The sequence below is a fragment of the Prunus persica genome, chromosome G6, assembly GCF_000346465.2.
Source record: "Prunus persica cultivar Lovell chromosome G6, Prunus_persica_NCBIv2, whole genome shotgun sequence".
NCBI lineage: Eukaryota > Viridiplantae > Streptophyta > Magnoliopsida > Rosales > Rosaceae > Prunus > Prunus persica.
In genome coordinates, this window is record NC_034014.1 from 10,893,854 (window position 1) to 10,919,215 (window position 25,362).

The 25,362-nt window shown below is 36.9% G+C and overlaps 1 protein-coding gene across 1 annotated transcript; it reads right to left on the reverse strand.

Annotated features, from left to right (window-relative positions):
- Positions 11,135 to 14,813, reverse strand: LOC18774800 (beta-glucosidase 12). The gene is made up of 13 exons (XM_020566474.1): positions 13,982 to 14,813; positions 13,777 to 13,846; positions 13,617 to 13,675; positions 13,422 to 13,497; positions 13,231 to 13,308; positions 13,027 to 13,114; positions 12,680 to 12,935; positions 12,448 to 12,563; positions 12,124 to 12,341; positions 12,008 to 12,039; positions 11,798 to 11,900; positions 11,578 to 11,686; positions 11,135 to 11,471 (listed from the first exon to the last, which is right to left on the reverse strand). Exons 1-13 carry the CDS (start codon positions 14,153 to 14,155, stop codon positions 11,300 to 11,302), a joined length of 1,551 nt encoding a protein of 516 aa, XP_020422063.1. The 5' UTR covers positions 14,156 to 14,813; the 3' UTR covers positions 11,135 to 11,299.

A 25,362-nucleotide genomic window follows, 5' to 3' on the forward strand; every position in this document is an offset into this window, starting at 1 on the left:
TTATTTTTTTCACGTGATAATTGCTGATTCAATGTACAGAATTCTCAAAAAAGAACGTACAGCAAATTATCTCTTGAAAACGTCAAAAGAGTAGCAAAACAAAAAAGGCCATGAATGAAATGCTACTCCTTTATGTAAAGATGAGTTTTCCACGTACGCTAGCTATATAGACTCGTTCAAGCACTGGCATCTGAAAATTATCATCAATTCTTCACGCTAGCTCTTCTTTCCTCCAAATTTCAAGAACTTACTTTTTGAATTCAATTTTTTTTTTGTTGTTGTTATCTCCTGGAATTTTATATTGTTTGTTGTATAGTTTATTTGAACTGCTTATTGAAGAAGATAGTTCGGACAAAAAAAAATTATATATATATATATTTATATAAAAGGCTAGGTGTGCACGTCTCTATGCAAGCTTCTACCTACAGATTAACCGTTCTAATTAATAACCTTTGCTCGTTCAACAAAGGTCACATGTACCTGCTATGTGGTTAGAGATGTGCTTCAAATTACGAGTCACGCTAGATGATACATAAAAAAAGAAAAAAAATAAGAAAAGAAAGGGTCAACTACATATTAGTACCCAAATTTTAGGAATCGTTAAGTGATGACTTGACAGCTTCGACGTGATTTTTTTTTTTTTTACATGTCGTAGATAATTTTATTTTTCATGCCCACTCTTAGGACAGGTGTTGAAATATGGTGTATTCTGAACCCTAATGCCTAATGTTAAACAACAGTTCTGATCTCTTGGACTACAGGGGTCCAAGAGATTTGTGGTCACTCACCGATCCCTAATCCCCAAATGTTATTATCAGACAAAGATTTCTTTTCACACAGCCTTCAAATCAAAACAATTTCGAACTGCCAAAAGCCTTCGAATTATGTCGAGTGCAGAGGGTAAGCGAATCTTGCTGAATTTAGGGTTATTGTGTTGACTTCGAGGAAATATCGCGCGAGAATATGGTAAGTTTCAAACTTCTGAAACATGTGGGTGTGGGGGTTCCGTACTTTGGTGTTTTTTTTTTTTTTATGGTTTCGGTTTCGAACGTGTTTTTTATGGGTTTCTTTTTGTGTGGGTTTTAGCTGTTACCTTTTCAAAAATAGGGTTTCAACTGTTACCCTTTAGGGTTTGGGGTTTCTTTTTATAGCGAAGGAGACTTTGCTCGGTTCGTAAAGTAGTCAATGTAGAAAGTTAGGTTCGGCATTCATGTAGGACAAATTATAGGCTTGTTCCTACGAAGGAAATTTCGAAAAGGAACAAAATTCAAAATTAGAAAATTGGGGTTCAAATATAGAAAATCATGCTTGATCATCAATGGCGCTAGGAAAAGAAGGAAGGCATTGGGATTTTCTGATTGATTGAGGAAGTTTGAAGCAATTATGGATTCTCTCAAGGATATTTAATTTAATGTTTTATTTTATATTTTTAGAATAATTTATCTACCAGGATATTATTTTCCTATTATGATTTTACTTAGGAATATTTTGGGAAATTTTTGTTATTTCCTTTTTGTTTTCTAATTAACTTTCTTAGTAAATCTAGGCTTTTCTCTTGTATAAAAGGAATGCGTGTGGATTTCGACATTATGAATTTAGGGTTATCGTTCGATCTCCCTATTCCTTTTTATCTCGATGCGTCAGTTGGTATCAGAGCCAGGTTTTGCCTGACTCGAGGTGTCTCCAATGGCTCGTCCAAAGGAAAAAGATAGGACCTATGGAGACGGGGAACCAATCACTCTCAATGAATTTGATGTTGCAGTTGTTCCATACTTCATGGGGATTGACTGCATTGAAGGCTTTCTCCAATGGGTTACAGATGTAGAGGAAATGTTTAATTCAATAATGATACCAGAAGAGTAGATGGTGAAAATTGTTGCGTCCTGACAATGTCGCTTCTTGGTGGGATCATATGCGAAAATCCGGGAAAAAAAAGAAGGTAATCCTATTAGTTCTTGGCGTTGGATGAAGAGACTTTTTGTGAAAAAATTCTTTCATTTTGAGTACGATATATATTTGTTAGGGAATGGTTACAGGATTGCTCAACCCAATATCATGGTGAGTTAAGAAAAGATGGAAGAAGATGTCAAAGAAAAAGAAACTTTGATGGATGTTGAATAAATTGATGATATAGTAACCCACAAGATGGAAGAAGAGATTAAAGAAAAACAAGAGATTATGCCAATTGAAACTCCTATTGTTGTTGAAGATTTCCCAAAAAATGAAGAACAACAATTGGATTCCTCTGATATTAATGGTATGGATAAATATGAAGTTTGAGAGGAAAATAATTCATACAAGGAGTTTGATTCTCAACTCGCATATTCTAAATTTGTTTATGGAATTAATTATATGATTTTCCATCCAAGTATGAGCAAGTTCAAATGCCACAAATTGAAGAGCTTATATACACATCAAGTTCTGTGTCTACTTAGGTTCTTTTTAAGGAGAACTGGAGGTTGAGTTACAAGTGAAGGGGCTTGTTGTAGGAAAAATTATAGGCTTTTTCCTACGAAGGAAATTTAGAAAAGAAATTTAGAAAAGGAACAAAATTCAAAATCTGAAAATTTTCAAATATGAAAAATCATATTTGAGCATCAATTATGGCCCTAGGAAAAGAAGGAAGGCTTATCGTTGGGATTTTCTAATTGATTGAGAAAGTTTGAAGCAATTATGGATTAAGTCAAGATTTATATTCACTTTAATGCTTTATTTTTCATTTTTAGAATAAGTTATCTATCATGATATTAATTTCCTAATATGATTTTACTTAGGAATATTTTGGGACGCTTTTGTTATTTTCTTTTTGTTTTCTAATTAACTTTCCAAGCAAGTCTAGGGTTTTCTATTGTATAAAAAGGAATGGGTTGGGGCATCGTGAAAAATTCAGTTTATTATCAATCAAATACCTATGAGTTTTACTCAATTTTATGGTGGATTCCAATTAGTTGGCCGATTCCGACATTGTTACTTTAAGGGGGGTGCATCAGATGGTGAAGATAATGAGAGAAGGTTCAAAGAATACAATCATGAAACTGGCAGCAATAATCTAATTTTAAAACTAAGAATGATGTTTGCAGATTTCCATGTGTTTAGAGAGGCACTCAGAACTTACTCACTGAAATATGGACACGAAATGTGGTATAAAAGAAATGTGAGGTTAAAGCTAAAGGCACTTTGTAGAACCAAGCATTGCCCTTGGAACATATATGCCTCGAGCAAGTCATCTGAGGATAAAACATTGGTTGTTAAGTCTACAATCCTAACCATACACGTGTACGTGTATTTGATAACAACTTAGCGACTGTATATTAGCTCACTAAAATTCATGGACAGAGTCCAATCTAATCCTTCAATTCCTTCACATCAAGGATGATGCTTCAAAGGAGTGGGTAGTGGTGGGGGTTTCACACATGAAAGCACATAGAGCCAAAAGATCAGCTAGGGTAATGTGGCTTCCCAGTATACAAAGCTTTGCAATTATTGTGAAGAATGATATAGGAACAACCATCAAAATTAAGTGTAAATTTGATGGACATTAAGTGACATGTGCTTGCATTCTCCTTGTAATTTAAGTGATTTCCTCTTCTCCTCTTCAAAGAGGGGGCGGGGAGTGAAAATGATATGTTTCTATTTTTCATGAATATATTGCCTATTTCTTGGCTCTAACGACCCCTTATCTTCAGGGGGGAGAGGGGGAATGAAGAGAAGTTTCTGTTGAATTAGGAGGAATTCTCTTTTTTCATTCCCTTATCATTGACGATGTTGTTATTGTGTTTCAATCGACAACATAAAAAACCCTAACCCTAAACACTACCTATTTCCCGCCGCTGTCGTCTACCTTATTATTGCCCCTTTTGGCGCCATCCAGCCATTCATCACCATGCCGAATATTGATGCCTTTATTTCTTTACTTGCTTCTAGTTCTACTTCACCTACTGCTTCTCCTACCCTTATTATGATGGTTCATACTGAATCGTCCACCAACCTACTATTGGGATTCAAATTGAATGGATCCAACTAAACGATATGGGCTTCGATGATCGAACTCTATGTTACTTCACAAGGAAAATTAGGTTACTTAACTCGTGACTCTGATGCCCCAGATTCCTAAGATCCACAATTTTGGAAAGTGGAAAATTGATGATGCTACGGTGAAAAGTTGGATGATGTGCTCTGTGGAACCTAGTTTGTTGAATATGTTTCATACTTACCTACTGCCGTAGTCACAGGGTTTCTATGTTCTACCTTACCTACTGCCGTGTTCACAGGATTTCTGTATTTTGCTTTATCTAATGTCGTGCTCATAGGGTTTCTGTGTTCTACCTTACCTACTGCCGTGGTCACAAGGTTTCTGTATTCTATCTTATCTACTGTCGTGCTCACAAAGCTTCTGTGTTCTACCTTACTTACAGTCTTGCTCACTGCTCACAGGGCTTCTGTGTTCTACCTTACCTACTGACGTGCTCACAGGCACTACTACGTTTTACTATTTGCGCGACGACATTTTGCACGACGAATATACTACGTTTTACTATTTGCGCGACGACATTTTGCACGACGAACGAGAATTCGTCGTGCAAAATGCACTATAGTGATGGAAAATATTATTCGTCGCTCAAACAACCGAAAAATGGCGCAACCAAAATTTGGGTCACACAAAAAGTTTTAGCACGACAAAAAACTTATTGGTCACGCAAAGTGAGGAAGAAAAAAGCGGGTTTTTTATTTTGGCGCCAAATACCTGCGCGACAACAAAAATCGTCGCCCAAGCAAACCTAGCGCGACGGTTGGACGTTTCATCGCGTAAAGGTGGACAAAAAACAGTGGGTTTTGTTATTTGGAGGCAAAACCTTGTGCGATGACATTTGTCGTCGCGAAAGACAACTTAGCGCGACGACAAGATTTATCGCCGCTTAAGAAAAACGTGGGATATTTTTTTTGGCGCCAAAATGCTGGAGTGGGGATATTTTTTTGTCCCCAAAGCCTTGAGCGACAGAAATATAGTCCGTCGCATAAAGTTTGATGTTGATACATTCTTGCGTGACGGAAGATCGCTTTTGCGCAACGGAAGATTGCTTTTGCGGCACGTCATATAGAATTTGCGGGACGAATCAACTCTTGCATCGCGCAAAAGTGTGATGTTGACACGTGCTTGCGCAACGGAAAATTTTGTTTTTGCAACGGCAGTTTGAGCGACGAAATCATGTGTTCGTCACGCAAAGTCTTTCTTCTTCATATCTGAATTTTGCCATTGCAAAAAAAAAAAGCCAAAGTCTCTCTCTGCACCTCTCTGCCGTTGCCTCTGCTGGGAATTCAGTACGTTCATTGGATAAGTATTTTTTGTCGTTAGTTTAAAAGTATTAATATAAATTCGTACTAACGCTATTAATTTCGTTCTCGTTAGTGATATTTATAATTAGCGATTGGTGGAGAACGATTGAGAAGGTATTTTATTTGTTTTATTTATTAAAAATGTTAAATTAATTACATTATGTTAAACTTAGTTTGTTATGTTTATATTTTTTTGTGAAGTTATATTTATATTACGTTGTTAAATTGTGCGTGACGTATCACAATGTGTTGTGATGTATGAAGTCAATTGAAATTAACTTCGTACTTTTATTTTTATTTTTTGTAACACTTAGTTTCATGTCCGAGATTAGTTGGATTTCGTGCATGGATGCGTAAAGCATGACTGCGGTCCAATTAATTCTTGAATTGTCCCATTATTTAGACAGTTTGGGAATGCATAGTTATATCACGTAATGTGCGGCTACAGGATTAGGTTTCGATTGTGGAGATTTCGGTGTTTATCTCTGTACGTTCTTCGAGTGGTACATAGGTATTTATACCTACGGTATACCTCAAGAACTATATCGAGATGCTGTCGAAATTCATCCACGTCGAAATCTAATCTCATGTAGCCGTACATTACGTGACATGACTATGCATTCCCGAATGGGATAGGGCCCTTACCGGAGGTATAAGGTGACATTATGACTTCGTATGAAGTTGTTGTGATTGTGGTTCCAGGAATTATGAGCAGGAGGTGAATACAGAACCCGAATTGATGCGCAGACGAATACTTGGATGGAATCGAGGATTTTATTGAGTATGCACGTACACACAACCCGGGTGCAACTATAATCTGTTGTCCTTGTAGGAGGTGTAACGACATGTTGTGGGAGACAATTGAAAATGTTGGATTTTATTTAGTAAGAAATGGAATGATTTAGACATATAGCATTTGGAACCTTCACGGGAAACAATTAGATCATGCTTCGTCTTTAAATGCCACAAGAGTGGACAATGTTGAACCTATTGTGGATCCTAATGATCAAGTCATGGATATTATACACGATGCTTTTCCATTTGCATCGACCAACATTAATCAGCAAGGGAAAGATGACGTGCCTACACCAATAGACAGTGCAGAGTTTGAACAATATGAAAAACTGTTAGAAAATGCCAACCAAAAGTTATACTCGGGGTGCGAGAGCTTTTCCGTTCGGGCGGCCATTGTAGAGCTAATGCATAGAAAAATAAAGTATCGAATGTCGAACCTGTGCTTCGATTACTTTTTGGGGGTTTTCAAGAGAATGCTTCTGACTAACAATTGTTTGCCGAAAGACCATAAATACGCAGAAAAGGTTTTGAAGGGTCTTGGATTGGGATATGAAAAAATTCGTGCATGCAACAACACTTGTCTGTTATTGTACAAAGAGCATGAAATGTTGGATACATGCCCTATATGCAATGAGTCGAGCTTCAAAATGACATCTCAGAATAGAACGACTAAGATCCCACAAAAAGTCATGCGTTATCTGCCCCTGAAACCTAGGTTGCAGCGATTGTATATGTCAACGCATACTGCCACAGTCATGAGATAGCATAAGGAAAAATGGATAGATGATGATGTGATGCAGCATCCTATAGATGGGGAGGCAGGGAAAGAGTTCGATCGAACGGTCCCTGAGTTTGTTGCTAATCCTCGAAATGTTAGATTGAGACTTGGCATATTTTCGTATTCCCATATAATTTGCCACCATGGAAATGCATGAAAAAAGAATACATGATGATGACTGTTTTGATAACTGAGGATCCTTGCAGGTCAATCGATGTTTACTTAAGGCCGCTGGTTGATGAGCTGAAGGATTTATGGACAAACGGTGTGCGCATATACGATAAATCAACAGGGAAGATGTTCACTTTGTGGGCAGTAGTTATGTGGACTGTGAATGATTTTCCTGCATATGCAATGATTTCTGGGTGGAGCACAAAGGGTTACATAGCATGTCCTGTATGCAAGGAAGAGGTAACTTTTGGTTGGCACGCTAGAAAATTTTGTTACCTTGGTCATCGGAGATGGTTGCCATAGGACCACGAGTAGCAGGAAAAAGATAAAGAGTTCGACGGAAACACAAAGTGTGGCCTCATGTCACATCCCGGGATCGGCTCCGCCGTAGCACGATATTGTCCGCTTTGGGCCCTCCTCTCTGGCTCTCACGGTTTTGTTTCTGGGAGCTCACGAGCAACTTTCCAGTGGGTCATCCATCCTGGGATTGCTTTGGCCCCCAACTCGCTTAACTTCGGAGTTCCTACGACTCTGAAGCCAGTGAGCTCCCAAAAGGCCTCGTGCTAGATAGATGCGGGTGTGCACATATAAGGCACACCACCCCCTCTCCGTTGGTTGATGTGGGATCTTACAATCCACCCCCCTTAAGGGCCCGACATCCTCGTCGGCACACTCGCACCACACGGCAGAGTGGCTCTGATACCAAATTGTCACATCTCGGGATCGGCTCCGCCGTAGCACGATATTGTCCGCTTTGGGCCCCCCTCTCTGGCTCTCACGGTTTTGTTTCTGGGAGCTCACGAGCAACTTCCCAGTGGGTCACCCATCCTGGGATTGCTCTGGCCCCCAACTCGCTTAACTTCGGAGTTCCTACGACTCCGAAGCCAGTGAGCTCCCAAAAGGCCTCGTGCTAGGCACATCACCCCCTCTCCGTTGGTTGATGTGGGATCTTACACCTCAGACCTAGAGAATGGTCTGGTGATGAGATATTGAAACAGCTTAATCGTTTGGATTTTGCTCAATTCGGAAAAACAGTTAGTCGAACCAGACCTTTTACACATATGAACTGATGCACAAGCCTATGTTTTTTGAGCTTCCATATTAGTCAAAACTCAAATTGAGGCACAATCTAGACGTGATGCATGTTGAGAAAAATGTATTCGACACATTGGTAGGCACGATTCTAGAGATCGAGGGCAAGACAAAGGGCACGATCAAAGCTCGTCTTCATTTGGAAAGAATGGGCATACGAAGAGGTTTATGGATGAATAGAGACAGTGATAAAGCTAGAAGGGATCTTGCATTTTTTTTATATGAAACCGAATGACAAAAAAGAGTTTCTAAAGTTTGTATCGTCTGTAAAGTTTCCCGATGGGTATGCTTCTAGTATCGCACGTTGCGTGAATGTTGACGGGGGTAAATTTATTGGACTTAAGAGCCATGACTGCCATGTGTTTATGCAACGCCTACTTCCTGTGAGTATTCGACACCTATTGCCACAAGATGTAGTAAAGCCAATCCTGTTATTGTCCAAATTTTTTTCCCAACTGACGGCAAAAACATTGCGAAAGACAGACATGTTTCAGTTGCGCCATGATATTGTCCAAGTCCTATGCAAGTTTGAGATGATATTCCCTCCAGCTTTCTTCATAATTATGATGCACGTGATGGTTCACTTGCCAGAAGAGGCATTGCTTGCTGGTCCTGTCAACTATCGTTGGATGTATCCAATAGAAAGATATATAATCCTTATTGTTTGTGTATGCATTATTATCACACACTTCCTAATTTGTATCATATCATTTTATTTTGGCAGGCTTCTTGGAGAGCTGAAAAAAAGTGTACGCAACATGGCGAAGCCCGAAGGATCAATTATAGAGGCTTGGGTTCAATATGAGTCGCTTACTTTTTATGGAATGTATTTAAAAGTTGTGGAGACGGTTTTCAATCGTCCTCAGCGCAATAATGACGGAGGTTTGAGAAATGAAAAATCATTTTGCGTCAAATCATTTTGCACGAAGAATGAATAGTACTCGTCGCGCAAATATATTTATTTTACTTTAATATAAGATATATATATTTGAAATTGATGATCGAATTAGGTCATTATATTCATATAGGGTCAAGGAGTGTAGATGTAAAAAATCATCAAAATCGGAGTTCAAATAACCGTTAAATCGTGACTTTTAATTTATAACAATCGAAAAGTTTTGTCTCGTTACTTGATCTCTGAATGTTTGTTTTTTCTGATTTCTGGCGTATATGATCTCGAAGTATAAAAAAAACAAGTTTGCCGGTTGGATCATTGAAACTAGTTTAGGGTTTAGGGTTTGCGCGACGAATAAAAGGTTTTTCGTCGCGCAAAGTGTACAAAACACAACATTGCGCGACGATTCCATTTATTCGTCGCGCAATATCAGTCATACCTTTCAGTCTCTCTCTCCCCCTATACCTGAACTCCAAATTTCTGGCGGAATAACAACCTTGCGTGACATAAGCATTTTTATTTCGTCGCGCAAAGTGTACAAAATACAACCTTGCGTGACGGTTCTGTTTATTCGTCGCGCAATATCAGTCAGACCTTTCAATCTCTCTCTCCCCCGCCTAAACCCTAAGCCCCAAATTTCTAGCGGAATAACAACCTTGCACGACGCTATGTTTTATTCGTCGCGCGAGGTGACCAAAATTTTGGCACAATTACAACCTTGCGCGACGGGTTGGTTATTTCGTCACACAATGTACTGAAAATTTGGGCGGAAATTCGACCTTGCGCGACGTCATTATTTTTTTTCGGTCGCGCAAGGTCAATTAAACATACCTTGCGCAACGCCATGTGTTATTCGTCGCACAAGATCAATTAATTTTTCGGAAACAACGCGACAACTTCCTTTCTTCTTCACTTTGTCTCTCTGCCCTAAACTCTCTCTCTCTCTTTGTCGTCACCTCAGCCCACTGCTCCGCCGGAAAAAGGATCGGGCCGCCAGAACCTTCGAAGCCGTCGAGCCTGCTGCCGTCACCATCGAGTCTGTTGCCGAAAATTCCTCGGTTTTCATAGATTCTTTGCCGACCTCGTTCTCTCCTCCGGCCACCAAATCTGACACCTCATGTATACTTTCTGGACTATTTTTCATGCTCTAGCTGATTGTTAGGTAGGATTTGATTAGTTGTTGCAATAGGTTTCTAGAATTGAAACCCTAAGTCTTGGAAATATGAAATATGAAATCTAGCTAGAACAAACACATTCTCATATACATCCAGGTCAGATTCAAGATTGGTGTCTTTAAGAGTACAATTTCTTGAAGAAATTGGTCATTTTCTCATTGAATCAAAATTGTTGGTTTCTGTTCGAGTTTGAGCTGGTTAGCTGGTGCCATGGGATGAAAGAGCTGAAAAAGGAGCTGCCATTGCCATGAAGGACTAAGCTGCTAGCTTTGTTAAGTTGGAGAAGAAGATTGCACAAATGAGATATAGCTCATCTTCCTAATAGATCTAGGATTTCTTGAGCTTTTGTAACTTGCATGTTCCTTGCCTTGGTTTAATGATATTAACAGATTGACCGAAAAAAGGGGCAACCTTTATGATGATCTCTAACCCATCTAAGCATGGTTATCCCCTAAAGAAAAAAAACACAGAGAATAGACACTTCTCTACGTCAAGCTTACAATTTGGCCATGACTAAATAATTAGATAATTTCCAATGTGATTGATTATTTTTTTGTTAGGATTATGTTTTATGAGATTCTAACAAATAGATAGTTTGGGTCATTAAGGTTGAGCCTCAAGACCGATTAGTGATCAGTTTGCGCATACACGCCCGTGACTCAAGCCATACATCATGACTGTACTGTAGCCTCTAAACAATCCACTAAATTTCAAATTTTTTTTGACACTGTGGTATAATGGTCAAAGTACAATGGAATTGAAACAAATAGATGAAAATTAGGAAGAATCAGCCAAAGAACTACAAACAAATGAGTTTCATAATTATGTGTATGTTGACAGTCATCAAAGAACTAAAAATTAATGTTCAATTTTACACGAGTTTTAATGGAAATTTAATCTTATACAAGTACTAAAATTGAAATTATTGCATGTACACAAATTTGGAATTCAAATTTTGTATGAACATAAATTTGGAATCTCTAGAATTATTGTACATACATAAAATTCACATTATTGAATTAATTACAAATATTGAATGACGAATATGATCTGAGGTTTTCAATACGGCTTAAGGAAACTTTTGAACCAGTGTGCCGAGAGTTTTAGGTGCCTTTTAAGCCTATCGTTGTAATCCACATAGGTAATACCAAATCGAACACTGTATCCCGAACTCCATTCAAAGTTGTCTAGCAACGTCCATGGAAAGAATCCCTTCACTTTGACACCATTGCTAAAAAGAAATTAAACATATTTATGTCAATAATATGAATCAATAACTCAAAATCTAAAGCTAGACCATATATATATATTCTAAATGAATTTGTTAATACACTTACTCAATAGAACTTTGAACATAATGAAGGTGGCGATTGTAGTAGTCAATTCTATGGGTATCATTAAGGGCTTCGGCAAGTGATAATTTCGGATCATTGAACTCATCCACCCCTACAATATAATACATTTTAAATTTAGAGACTTTGTACTACTTGTGTGTGTTTTACACCAAGAATACGTGAAACATTGATCATGCAATTACTTAAGGCTAGAAATAATTACCATTTTCAGTGATGTAAATGACTGGATTGTGATACTTTTTCTTTGTGTAGAGTAAAAGATCTTGAATTCCTTGTGGATAAACATTTAGCCATTCCGAAGCACCCTGCACCCAAATTTGAAGATATTTAGATTTTTAGGAATCACATTTGTAAGTGCAAAATGATTAATGGTCAAAATCATAAAGGCATAATCTAGTAATTTGATGTGTACCTTTGAACCGATGGGGACCCCGTTACGCTCAGCTGTCACAACGTATATGAATATCAGAAGCTAATTAGTCTCTATAAACTTAAATTGCATGAATTAAATTCTGAATTTTTACTCACATGAAAGATTAACTCCAGCATCTGTTGTGTAGCTTGCGTATACAGAGTTATTTTGAGGTGCATTGCTTGCATAGTAACCAGCATAATAGTTTAGTCCAAGAAAATCAAATGAACCAATTAGCAACTTGGATTGTTCTTTCGTGAATTTTGGTAATCGGCTTCCAACAAGAGATCGCATGTTTTGAGGATAGTCACCGCTTGTCAATGGCTCAACAAACCTACAAGAATGTAAAAATTTCAAGCATTAACTTGACATTATATTATATATTGCTCTCTAGCAAGGAGTAAATATTATATTCAAAAGTAAATTCAAAATACACTTGCCATCCGAACATAAAATCCAAAGCTCGTAATGCTGCATTTTTATTTTCTTTTTCTTCTGATAGGGGCTCAAACCAATGTGACACCAGTGTTATCCCTATCACTCCATTTTGAGATGCCTGCACAAGAACATATAGTTTGTTTGTTTTAGAGTCACAAAAAAGTGAAGTAGTTTCTCTCTTGTTGCAACTTAGAATCCAATATTATGACAAATAAAATAACTAATGAATTGTACCTGGTATTTATTTTTGTACAATTTTACGGCAGCTGTATGAGCAAGGAGCAGGTGGTGTGTTACCAAATATGGTTCAGTAGATGAATCTCCCCCGGTGCAGTTTAGCTGCTGCCAAGTGGAGCATCGTCCCGGCGCATGAGACCCGATTGCATAACCAAAGTTACTAAAGGTATATGGCTCATTCAGTGTGCTCCAATGCTTTACTCGATCACCAAATTCCTTATAACAAAGTTCTGCGTAATCTTGAAAATGATTGCTGTATATACACATTTCAGAATGTGAATGTCATAATTGTATTTATTAATTAAATTATTAATACGATTCAGAGGACAAATTTCTTCACTTACACAATATGAGGGCTTAAGAAACCACCATATTCGTCTTCTAAAGTTTGGGAAAGGTCCCAATGAAAGAGTGTCACAAATGGCGTTAAACCTATAAATAGCATGAACAATAAAAGCGAGTTATAAGTTTGATAAAACGAGTTTTTTTATGAGTGCATGAAGCTGTTATTGTATAAATTATTGATCATGTGAGGTGGGATGACTCACCATTGCGTAAGAGCTCATTGATGAGATTGTTGTAATATTTGATTCCTTCCTTGTTCACTCCTCCACTTAACTTTCCATCTAATAATTAAAACAAAACCAGAAAATAACGAAATAAGTGCACTGATACAATTTAAACTGAACTTTATATGACGATTGGTCACAACCAAATGTGAGGATGTGGATGAACTTACTTGGTAATAATCTTGACCATGAGATAGAGAATCTATAAGCATCCCACCCCATATTCTTCATAATCCCCACATCTTCCTACAGTGCATAACAAAAAATGATTTCATGAGAAAGTGCTAAACATTATCGGGAGCTTATCTTCAATATCCAGAATTTTCTTCATGCTTCAAAATTTAATATGTGCAATGGTCATGAACCTTATAGCGGTGATACTGATCAACAGCGATATCTCCATTACTGCTATCATTAATCTTTTCTGCAATAAATCATTGAAAATTTAATTAAATATTTAGAGCATAAGAGTAAAAGTAATACCATTTTGTTATTTTAACTAATTCATGATTTGATTGGACAGACCTGGATATTTGTGGGTGAAGGTATCCCAAATGCTTGGTCCTCTACCACCTTCGTTTGCAGCACCTTCATACTGAAATACACAAGAGACACAATGAAGAAGATGTCAATATTCTTGCAAGGATCGATGCTTGGTCTGAATTTGAAAGAAAACCCTAACCAATCAGAACACGAATTAAATTAAAGCCTAGAAGAAGAAAGGACTTACTTGGTAAGATCCAGAACCTACGCCAAATATGAACCCTTCTGGAAAACTGCTCCTATTGAGAGAAGCGGTGTCAAAATGCGTGGGTGGAGCTCTAATATCTGCTTTGCTATTTGTGAATGCAAAGCCAATTAGTAGCAGCACGCCTAAGAGAAAAGATCGTAATTGCATTGCCATAACTTGAGGTTTTTTTTGTTGGTAATAATCTTGATAAGTATAAGTTGGCTCTGGCTGGCATGCTTCATGGCCTTTATATAGAGGAGGAAGTACGTGCTGCAAATGAGAACAAAACACAGATGGGCATTGAATGGGTTTGAGGGGGCAACTACGTAGAATGTCATGGTACAAAGGGAAATGAAAACTTCCATATTTGAATGAGTTTTTGTCTCCCCCCAAAACTCAACTGTTATATTCAAACACGTAATATGTATAATGGCGCATGTGTGAGTAGAGCCGCTAAGTCGGATTTAGTCTCTTATAACCAATGGGTCAAACTGTGGAAACAAATTTGACACACAATTGTTCAAATTAACCAATGGGCTTCAGGCACTTCCTTTGGGTTGATTTATTCTTTCACTTCCTTCGGCGTAATTGTACCTACAAAAAGGATATATCGTAATAAGGAATTAGTAGCATCTTTATAAATAAATGAATCTAGTTAGAAAAATATATTCAAAAGTTTGACCATTGTGAAGAATCAAATTTTGTACCCAAATAATTACATGAAATTGTCCTTCATGTCCAGCAATAATCTCATTTAAAAGGTCAAAACGATAGGAAAAAGAAAAAGAGATATTTAGTCATATATCCATTCTTAGCACTAATGATATAGATAAACCTTACACCATTTAATTTCTATAAACAAAACAAAAAAAATCGATGGGCTTGTTTGAAAAAATCCACGACAGTTTTGTAATTTACAGGAAGTTTAAAGCCTTTGTGTTATGTTGTAAATGAGCTTTGTGTGCGTTTCTAAATTCAATTCATATATGGTTTTTTTTTTATATAAAATTTGGGCCCCTATATTGGTATAATAGTGAATCTCCCAAAGAAAAACCCACGAAGGAGCTTAATTATGATGGGAAGAAAAATAACATTAAAATGCAAAAAAAGAAACGCATAAACAAAAAGTCATTACTACATATTTATCTCATGTGAAACGATCTTGAGGTTATTTTGAAAGAGGATGAAAAGAAAGTCGCTATGAGAATTGTGTGGAACAGTGAAGGCATAAGTTTGACAAGAAATATGTGAGGATGAGTTTAGCAATTACGCTAGCCATAGACTTGTCCAAGCAATAGCATATGAAAATTATCATTAATTCTCTACGTTCTTCTTTGCTCTTCAAAATATCACTCTGTTTCAAGAAATAAATTATATTCACAGCCGAGTCATTAAAAAAAATGCCTTAAAACTCTTCCAATTATGGAATTCTTGGAGTGACACATGCTTGCTCCCATTCGTGTTTACTCCGATCCAAATAAGTAAGCATATCTATTGTCAAACTCATCCTTCATACCAATTCTCATAGCAATTGTCTTTCTGTTTACCTTAAAGATAAATATGCAGAAATGACTTTTTCTTTACCCTTCCTTTCCGTTGGTTTTAATGATATTTTTCTTCTTGTAAGCTTTCCTTGAAGATGTTTCTTTTGCTAGACTTTTTCTTCTCGTAATAGCTGTACATTCCTTTTATAGATGTACATGAAGGCAAATCGTTTTGAATAATTATCCAATAAGTCACTAATTTCTTGTATGATATATCCTCTTTTGGGTACAGTTACGCTGGAAGAGAAACAATAAATCAACAAAAAGTAGCATTATATAATAATTGGGTACAAAGTCTTTAAATTTTTGAAAACCCAACCAATTGTAGATGGCATTCTGATGTAGAATTCAAGTAAAATTAAGCCAACGGGTCTAGCTTGGTTAAAAAAGATTTTGATTTGCAGATCAGTGATCTCAGATTCAAATCCATGACATCTTAATAGTGTGTGTGTGTGTGAAAAACCCCCAATCTTTGTAGTTTAGACCATGCGTCTTGTATTCAAAAAACTTAATAAAACTAAAAATTTTAGTTCGTTAAACAAAAAAGAAATCACATATTATGCACAAAAATTTTGGGTTTACAATGTCAACAAAACAAATGGTCCGTCAAATTCTTTTCAAAATTTGACGCATGTGGTTAATTAGGAGACTCGACCAGAATTAGCGGCTACTATTCCATGTTTGACTATTCATTCAAATATGAAACTTTCCCTTTCACCCTTCTAATTGCATGCACGTGTGTTTTGCAAAGAAATTTGTGTCGTCATTGCTTCCTATTCTCATGCGCAGCACGTACTTCCTCTATATAAAGGCCATGCAACATGCCACCCAGCCAGAGCAAACTTATACTGATCAAGATTAACAACAGCAGAAAAACATCTCAATGCTGATATGTGTTATTTATGTTAAGATTGACTAGTCAATGTGTACATCTACTCATTATGGTTGACTGGTCATCCTGTTCTTGGCCCTTTTATTTTTGTTTTGCTTTGCGTTTTGCGTCTTTGTTTGTTGTCTCTTTTGTCGTGGCTTTCGAGGTTTTTTTTTTTTTTAATTTAAAAAAAATTCAAATATCAGAAAACCCAAAAAGTTTTTAGGTACCACATATCTTCTCTTTTTGTCTCCATCTCACTTTTATTATTTTTCTAGGTTTTCAGCTGTTCTTCTTTCTTCTTCTTGTCGCCTTCTCTCGTTTCTTCTGTTTCGCCTATGTTTTTTCTCTTCGTTTGTTTTGCGCCATGTCTTCTGCCAAGCCTCTCATCATACTTGCTATTCCTAGGGCTCCTAAGTCTCGACCTAACCCCTCCATGGAACCTTCCTCCTTTTTTGTGTCTGCTGAGTTCCAAGAGAAAGTTTGTCGCTGAGAGATCTTACATGTTAGATGCTCTTCCTACAAAGGCATAGTGTGGTGCATCTCAACTATTCACGCACTATCACCTTCACACCCTCAATGCCATTTCAAGTAAGTTTAATGCCTTTGTGATTAAGGAATTTTATCCCAATCTTCCTGCTGATCCTCAATTCACAAACTTTTGTGTCTTTGTTCGAAATGTGCAACTCATTGTTCACCCATATCTGATTAATCGGGCCCTAGGTTTTAGGTTGTGTCCTGGCTTTGATTATGCTCAGTTTTCTGTAGCATCGTCACAACGTACACTTGCCTACAGTGGACTACACTGATCCTTCAGTTCCTCATACTCCCAAGGGTATTCCTATCAAGTCCTATTTGAATCCCTTCTTTCGGTTTTTGTGGGATTTTGAGCGCTATAACCTTCTTCCAACTGCTAAAATTCAAATCCAACCTTGGCAAGCTGTTATCTCATGTTGTCTATGGTCAACCATGATAAGATTCTTTTTGAGGACACCATATATCATGCCACTTTGGGGAAATCCATTGGTCATGGTACAAGGCACAAGGGCACCCTTGTATTCCCCTGTCTACTTCATCTTTCAGTTTGATTCCTTTTTCATCTGATCCTGTTCTTGGCACAAGTCATTGCCCACCTGTTGTTGCTGCTGTGCGTACATTGAAGGAGCCGTGTGCCTCAGACTCTGAGGATTCTGATGCCACTGACTCGGAAATGCTTCCTGGTGCTTTTGAAGGCTCTTTAGTGTTTTAGGTAGTTCTATTACTCATTAGCAAGAGCAGTTTAGCTTAAGGGGGAGTTCATTTTTGACCTAGCTAATGGAGGTATATTTTGTATTCAACAAGGGTAGTACATTTTGTAATCAGATATTGGGAATACTCCTTGGCATCTTCTTTTGCAATCCATGTAGTTTGACAAGGGGTGCTTTTTTTGTACTTGACTGAACACATGCTTTATATTTCTCATGCATTGCCAAAGGTAATTCTCACATTACATTCATTAGAATGCATTAGGTTATGACTAGTCATCTTGTATGTGTATGACTAGTCATCTTCAGTAAATCATAAGGATCGTCAACTCATGTGTGATTCCAGCTGGGTCCTTACGAAGTTTTGTCTTATTCTCTAATATTCTTCTGTTTCTATCCGTCCTTTTCTAACATAGGAATTTTGGGTAAATGGACCCTTCATTCTCCTTAGAGCCGTCAGCTCCCTCTCAAACTCTAGCCCCAATTCTTCTAACTCCCTCTCAATTTTTTCACTCACTCTGAAACTGTACCCTAAAAATTCATCTCCTGAACAAAACTCTCCTGCAGTCCCTCTGAAATTCTCTTTCTTCTCTCCCCTCCATCACTGGCCCATTCTTGCTAAAACCCTCAGATGCTCAACCATTACGATTCACAGTGAGAATCATTCTTCCGTTCGACGATTTTCAAGCCAGCTCACACAATTTCTCAAGCCCAGACACTCAGACGGAAGTTTAAGTCGATGATTGTGTGATTTCATTTATCAGTTCGAAGCATTTCCCTTTCCCCGAAAAGTTAAGGTTTTAACCACACCCCACACCTCCTCTTTTGGTAAGCTTTTCTTCTCTCTTCACAACTAAAATTTAAGGTTAAACATTCTTTCTCTCAATACTAGGAAAATCTTTAAATTTTAGTAACCAGCACTAGATCATTTTTTTTTATTTTTTTTATAGGATTTTGTTGTGTTATGTTGCTAAATTTGTGATTGATTATCTTGGATACCTAATTTTAAAAAATTACATGATTGGATCAAATGATGGATTTGCTTGTGAGATTCCAATCCAACCTAGTTAGTTTCATATTTATTTTGCTCATACAGGTAATTGTAATTAAGAAAAATATGAACATTTTAAGTTATTTGATGGAATAATGTTTAATATGAGTCCTGTTCTCGTGGACCCTATGGTTCAAGAAAATTGTGGTCAACCACCCTTAGATCTAATCTAAAGATTCTGAAAAGAAAAAAAAAAAACAACAAACGCCATCACCCGATTAAAATAGTTATTCTATTTTGTATCAAAACATTAAGTCTTTAAATTAGTGTTTAATATACTCTCCTCACCTAAGTACCAATTACAAGCACACATTACTGCTACAAAGTTTAATTTTAAAACTTTTAAAACTGTATCACAATGGATTTTATTGTAAGTGTGGATGGGTATTTTTTTGTAGAGATATTATTGAATTAAGACATGAAAATTTCACAGTCGAATAATTGGAATACAATACAAAGAGAGATTTACAATCAAATAAACTTATTTGAGCGGCTCATCTAACAAACATTACCGGTTTGATCGTATACAAACCTTCCGCTTCTTGGAGGAAGTCGTTGGCCTTCAAGAATTCGTGTCCAGCAGAAAAGTAGTTTTCAAAAGAAAGTTCAAACACCAACCTTTCAATACCGATCTTTCTCAAAGATTAATTTTCAAATTTTCTTTCCCAATAAGGGGTTCCATTTTCTTTTCCATATATTTAAGGAGAAATCTTTATCACGTAACGGATGGTAAAAAAATGGAAAAAGGAAAAAAACGCCTTGATGGAAACCTTATATTCTAGGAAGAAAAAGCACTGAAAGAAAAGGTAAGCAAGATATTTATCTTATTTGAAACGATCTTCAGGTAAACAAAATGTGATTACTGCAAATGTTTATCTTATTTGAAACGATCTTGAGGTAATCTTGAAAGAAAAGAAAATTGCTATGAGAATTGTATGTGGAATTCATAACTTTTGATGTTGAATATGAGGATAAATTAAATTACATTCGCTCTAAAGAGGATTGTTTTAGTTCGTTTGAGGAGCCCCTTCATGTTATTCAGAATGCCCTGTTTTTTGATTCTATGAATTGATCCTGTAATTTTCCAGTTCAGTAACAAAGTTTTCCTTGTACTGTACGTAGAGGTTCCCTTAAAAGAAAAAAAAGAAAAGAAAAGGACCCTTTACTCTATTGCCTTGTAATGGGGAAACAACAAACATTACTTTTTGTTTTTTTGTTTTGGTTTGGAGAGAAGGCAATATTATTTTATTGGAAAATTAGTAATCGGGCTACGTCGTTGGAGATTTTGCGAGTTTCTCTACACCAATGAACTCGGTTGTTGGTCCTTATATTTGGAGTGGGAACGATCTTGAGGTCCTTATTTTTTTCACGTGATAATTGCTGATTCAATGTACAGAATTCTCAAAAAAGAACGTACAGCAAATTATCTCTTGAAAACGTCAAAAGAGTAGCAAAACAAAAAAGGCCATGAATGAAATGCTACTCCTTTATGTAAAGATGAGTTTTCCACGTACGCTAGCTATATAGACTCGTTCAAGCACTGGCATCTGAAAATTATCATCAATTCTTCACGCTAGCTCTTCTTTCCTCCAAATTTCAAGAACTTACCTTTTGAATTCAATTTTTTGTTGTTGTTGTTATCTCCTGGAATTTTATATTAGTTGTATAGTTTATTTGAATTGCTTATTGAAGAAGATAGTTCGGACAAAGAAATAATAATAATATAAAAGGCTAGGTGTGCACGTCTCTATGCAGGCTTCTACCTACAGACCATTCTAATTAATAACCTTTGCTCGTTCAACAAAGGTCACAAGTACCTGCTATGTCATTAGATGTGCTTCAAATTACGAGCTACGCTAGATGATACATAAAAAAAGAAAAAACGAAAAGAGAAGAAAGGGTCAACTACATATTAGGACCTAAATTTTAGGGGTCGTCAAGTGATGACTTGACAGCTTCGACGTGATTTTTTTTTTTAGTTGTCGTGGATAATTTTATTTTTCACGCCCACTTTTAGGACAGGTGTTGAAATATGGTGTATTCTGAACCCTAATGCCGAATGTTAAACAAATCCCTAATCCCCAAACGTTATTATCAAACAAAGATTTCTTTTCACACAGCCTTCAAATCAAAACAATTTCGAACTGCCAAAAGCCTTCGAATTATGTCGATTGCAGAGGGTAAGCGAATCTTGCTGAATTTAGGGTTATTGTGTCGACTATGAGGAAATATCGCACGAGAATATGCTAAGTTTCAAACTTCTGAAACATGTGGGTATGGGGGTTCCGTACTTTGGTGTTTTTTTTTTTTTTTTTATGGTTTCGGTTTCGAATGTGTTTTTTATGGGTTTCCTTTTGTGTGGGTTTTAGCTGTTACCTTTTCAAAAATAGGGTTTCAACTGTTACCTTTTAGGGTCTGGGGTTTCTTTTTATAGTGAAGGAGACTTTGCTTGGTTCGTAAAGTGGTCAATGTAGAAAGTTAGGTTCGGCATTCATGTAGGACAAATTATAGGCTTGTTCCTACGAAGGAAATATAAATTGAACGAGAATTTAAACTTACGCTAGGAAAAATGAAGAACTCGCTACACTAAGTGCTTGAAAAGTAAAATCCTAAGTCTAGGAAAAGAAAAGTGCGAGACGAAAAATAGGTTTGTCTGTCTGATGTTGTGTGTATTCGTCTTCGTTTGGTGAGATTTATATAGGCCATTCGTCAGCCCATGGGCTGGCCATTGAATGGCCAAATGTCAACTCTTCTTTAAAATCTATCCTTTCAAAGCCCCCCTCAATCCGTCGAATTGCAATGAGGGAGATATTCTGACATGTTCGATTCTTCCTTGCTTTGGAACATTTTGAATTATTATAAACAACCTTGATTTCTTTCCTTGCAAAGCCTCCGTCACGTGCATATAATCCTTCGGAAATCCTGGGCTCGAATCAATGTCTTTGGCTAGGACCTTTGATCTCTTTGCATGACATGAAGGTGCCCTTCATGACCTTTGAATTCCTGAAGCTCTAAGATTAGTTTGCCGAGGAACCTAATTCAATTTTTGTATTCATATATATTCCAAACCAACAGACTTCAACCGGAACAATTCTAATATTCCAAACCAAAAAGACTCGGCCGCCACTCCTTTACCCAAGATCAGCACTTCCTTTGTGCCAAAATCCCGGCCGTACGTCTTTTGGGCACATCCGGCCTCATTCGAGCACAGCCCAACCTTCCTCTCTAGCTGCACTTTGAACACAGCCCGACTATTCTTCAAACACTCTGCCACGTTCTACCATGGCCTGACCATTTTCTTTAGCTCATCCGGTCGCAATACCCCACCAGGCCCGGCCGCTCTAGACACAGCCCAACTACATTCGACCACGCCCGACTGTCTCGTAAGCCCCAAGTTTCCCCGACGAACCCCAGCCCCATTCTCCAAGCCTTAGAATCCGGCCGCAATCCTTCAACCCGGTCGTGCCCAACCGCATTCTCGTAGCCAGCACCTTTGGCCGTGCCCTAGGCCTCACTGCCCAACCATGACTTCACCAACTCCAAATCCAGCTACACTCTTTCAGTTCCTAGCTCGGCCAATTTCAACAAGTTTTGGCGGCCTCACTGCAAGACCCCATCCCGACCGTGACCAATCCTCAAAGCCTGGCCGTAATTCCAAGGTGCCTGGGTGAATTTTTCTACCTCCAAACACACACACACACACACACATATATATATATATGAATACAAAAATTGAATTCAGTTCCTCTGCAGACCAATCTTAGAGCTTCAAGAATTCAAAGGTAATGAAGGGCAACACATCCATCTACTCACATTCCATTCAAACCCAAATTCAGGGCTTAGTGGTGGCATGCCTCACACTCAAAAGAAAAATGACAAAAAGTTCTTTCAGTCGGCCGCAGTCGGCCAAAAAGAGGATAATAATTGCTCTTATCGTTCTTATCGCTTTTATTTTGTTCTTGCTTTATTTATCGCTTTGATTTATTTTATCGCACTTCAATTCTTGTCTTTACGTTTATACACATATTAGTTTAATTGCTTTATTTTTACTTAAAACCCTAAAAATCACAAAAACATCCGTACAAAGCCTAACCATCCTCTAGCCCGAGGAAGTGAAAGAAACCCTAATATAAAATGGATTTTAGAAACACACCCAAAACCCATTTACTACATAACAAAAAGGCTTTTAACTTTTAACTTCTTTTAAATTACAAAACTGTCATTGATTTCTTAAAATAAACCCAACCCCAAAACCTCATTAAAAAGCCCAAAACACTTAATAGGGCATCAAAGTAATTTAATAATCAAAATTAAATGCAATAGGGTCAGCTATCATTTTTTGGATTTTTTTTTATTTGTTTACATAAATTAAATAGTGTAAGGTTTATTTACAATTTTAGTGCTAATAATATGTATATGACTAAATATCTTAAAAATAAACAGAGAAGAAACTGATTATAGAAACTAATACTTGTTTTGAACAAACCATGTTTAATAAAAATGATATATATATATGTATATATATGTTATTTATATATATGTATATATATGTTATTTATATATATATTGGCTTACTAGTGTTATAAAAAAGCGATCCAATGATATACATTTATTTTTTAAAATTAAATTCACTAAAAACAAAAAGGCAAAATCGAATCTTTGTGTAAAAAGACAAAATAACTATAAAAAACTTAGAATAACTACTTGTGCTAAATGTGTAAAGCTTAGAAATTGGGGTCGAATAGGGTCCTAAGAATCCATGTTTTAAAACTAACAACTGAATTTCTAAGTCTAATAATGAGCATATAAAACGTCAGCATAATGGAACCAAAAAATTACTGAAGTCAAATGTACGTAAAACATAAAACTAATTAAAGAAAACAACTGAATTAGAACAACACAAGAAATAAGAAAGACACTACTACAAAAAGTGAAAAAGACGACCAGAAAACAACGACGGTCTAAGTGAAAACCGTCGTGGTTTATAAAAAGACGACGGTTCTAAAAACACCGTCGTGTAATACAACCTTAGACAACTAAAAAATGGAGTTTCAAATGGCTGTTCAAAAACAACGACGTACATAATTAAACAACCGACGTCTATTTGAAACAGATTTCCTCAGTGTAAAATCAATGCCAACAAAGAACGGCAGAAGTTATGAATCGACCGACGTAGAAAGTAAAGACGACGATTTCAATAAAAACTGCCGTTTTTACTCATAAAATAACACGACGAGGTTTTCGTATAAGACGCCGTATAATTACAAACAAATCCACGGCTTTAAAATACAAAATATCGCCGTATTAAATTAATTTACAACGACGGAAAATATAAATATATCGACGTCATTCTCGTATAGTTCTACTACGTTATCTTTAAATCGTACAATAAAATTTATCGTCGTATTTATTCATTTTATACGTCGTACCTTTAATTTTAACGGTCGTCTTAATAAGAATTTTTGTTAACAATTTTTTTCTTTGATTTTCTTATCCTACGTCGGTAGATCTACTTAATGACAAGAATTGAAATAACCACGACGGTTTATATAGAACACCGCCGACATAATCAGTTTTGTCTGAGATCCCAAGGGTTACGAAATCTTACCAGATGGAACTCTGTTCCACATCATAATCTTAACAGATGACACAGATTTGCAAATATTGCGTCGTGTTAGTTTACAAATTCTAGAACATTAATTTCCCTCATTTTAAATTTCCTCGGGAAAGAAAAATCTATTTATCACGCTTTGGAATTGAAAACTAAAACTGAAAGAATACGGGAAAAAAAACTCCATTTATAATTTAAAATTAAAATCCACGTCGGTTGTAGTACACTTAACGACGTTTAACAAAATAATCTACGTCGGTAATTATAAATCTACCGCCATCGTAACTTAATATAGACGACGAGAAAAGACGACGGTAGAACAGAAAACCGCCGTTGTTTCAGTTTCTTTAACATATCTTTCTGCAGGACTTGTGTAGTTCAAAGCATTGACAATGTCTTCATCATATCTCCCAGAAACTACTGATTCAATTGCTCATGCTTTAGAGGCCATCTGAAGCCATTTCTATTCTTTATCGCATTCTTGAAACCCATCTTCTTCTTCTGAAGCTCTACGGATAAAGGAAGAGGCTATCACAATAAATCCGACGGATCTTCTTAGGCAAGAAAATCAAGCAGAGGATCAGGCACATCTGATCTTCAGATTTCCCTGAGAAGCGAACTTTCCTTCGACAGCGAGTGGAGGCCAGGCTTGCATCTCTTTTGATGGAAAGCAAGGAGTATTCAGAAGCACTAAGTGTCCTATCAGGCTTGATCAAGGAAGTGAGAAGGCTAGTTGACAAGCTTCTTCTTGTGGACATATATTTGATGCGAGTAAGCTCAATTTCTCTTTGAGAAAACATCCAAATTATTATCTTTGAGACATGAGAGACTGAGAGAGGAAGAACTTGGAACCTTAAATGTAAACCGAAAATGAATGAAAGCGACAAATTTATAGAATAAATTTTTAAAACCAACGGCGGTCCTTACAAACAAACCGCCGTTTAAATTGTAAAATCAACGTCGGTATGATCGACGTATATTACAGAAATCCACGTCGGTAAATTAATAAAAACGACGTGTTAAATAATATACCATGACGCGAGTTATTACTTATGTACTT

Bases quoted from the DNA above. Each gene is read 5' to 3' on its own strand.
- LOC18774800 (XM_020566474.1), bottom strand. From the start codon at position 14,155: ATGGCAATGCAATTACGATCTTTTCTCTTAGGCGTGCTGCTACTAATT. The intron at 13,498-13,616 runs GTTCATGACCAT...TATGCACTGTAG, and splicing joins ATCAGTATCACCGCTATAAG to GAAGATGTGGGGATTATGAA. The intron at 12,936-13,026 runs GTAAGTGAAGAA...GTGTATATACAG, and splicing joins TTCTTAAGCCCTCATATTGT to CAATCATTTTCAAGATTACG.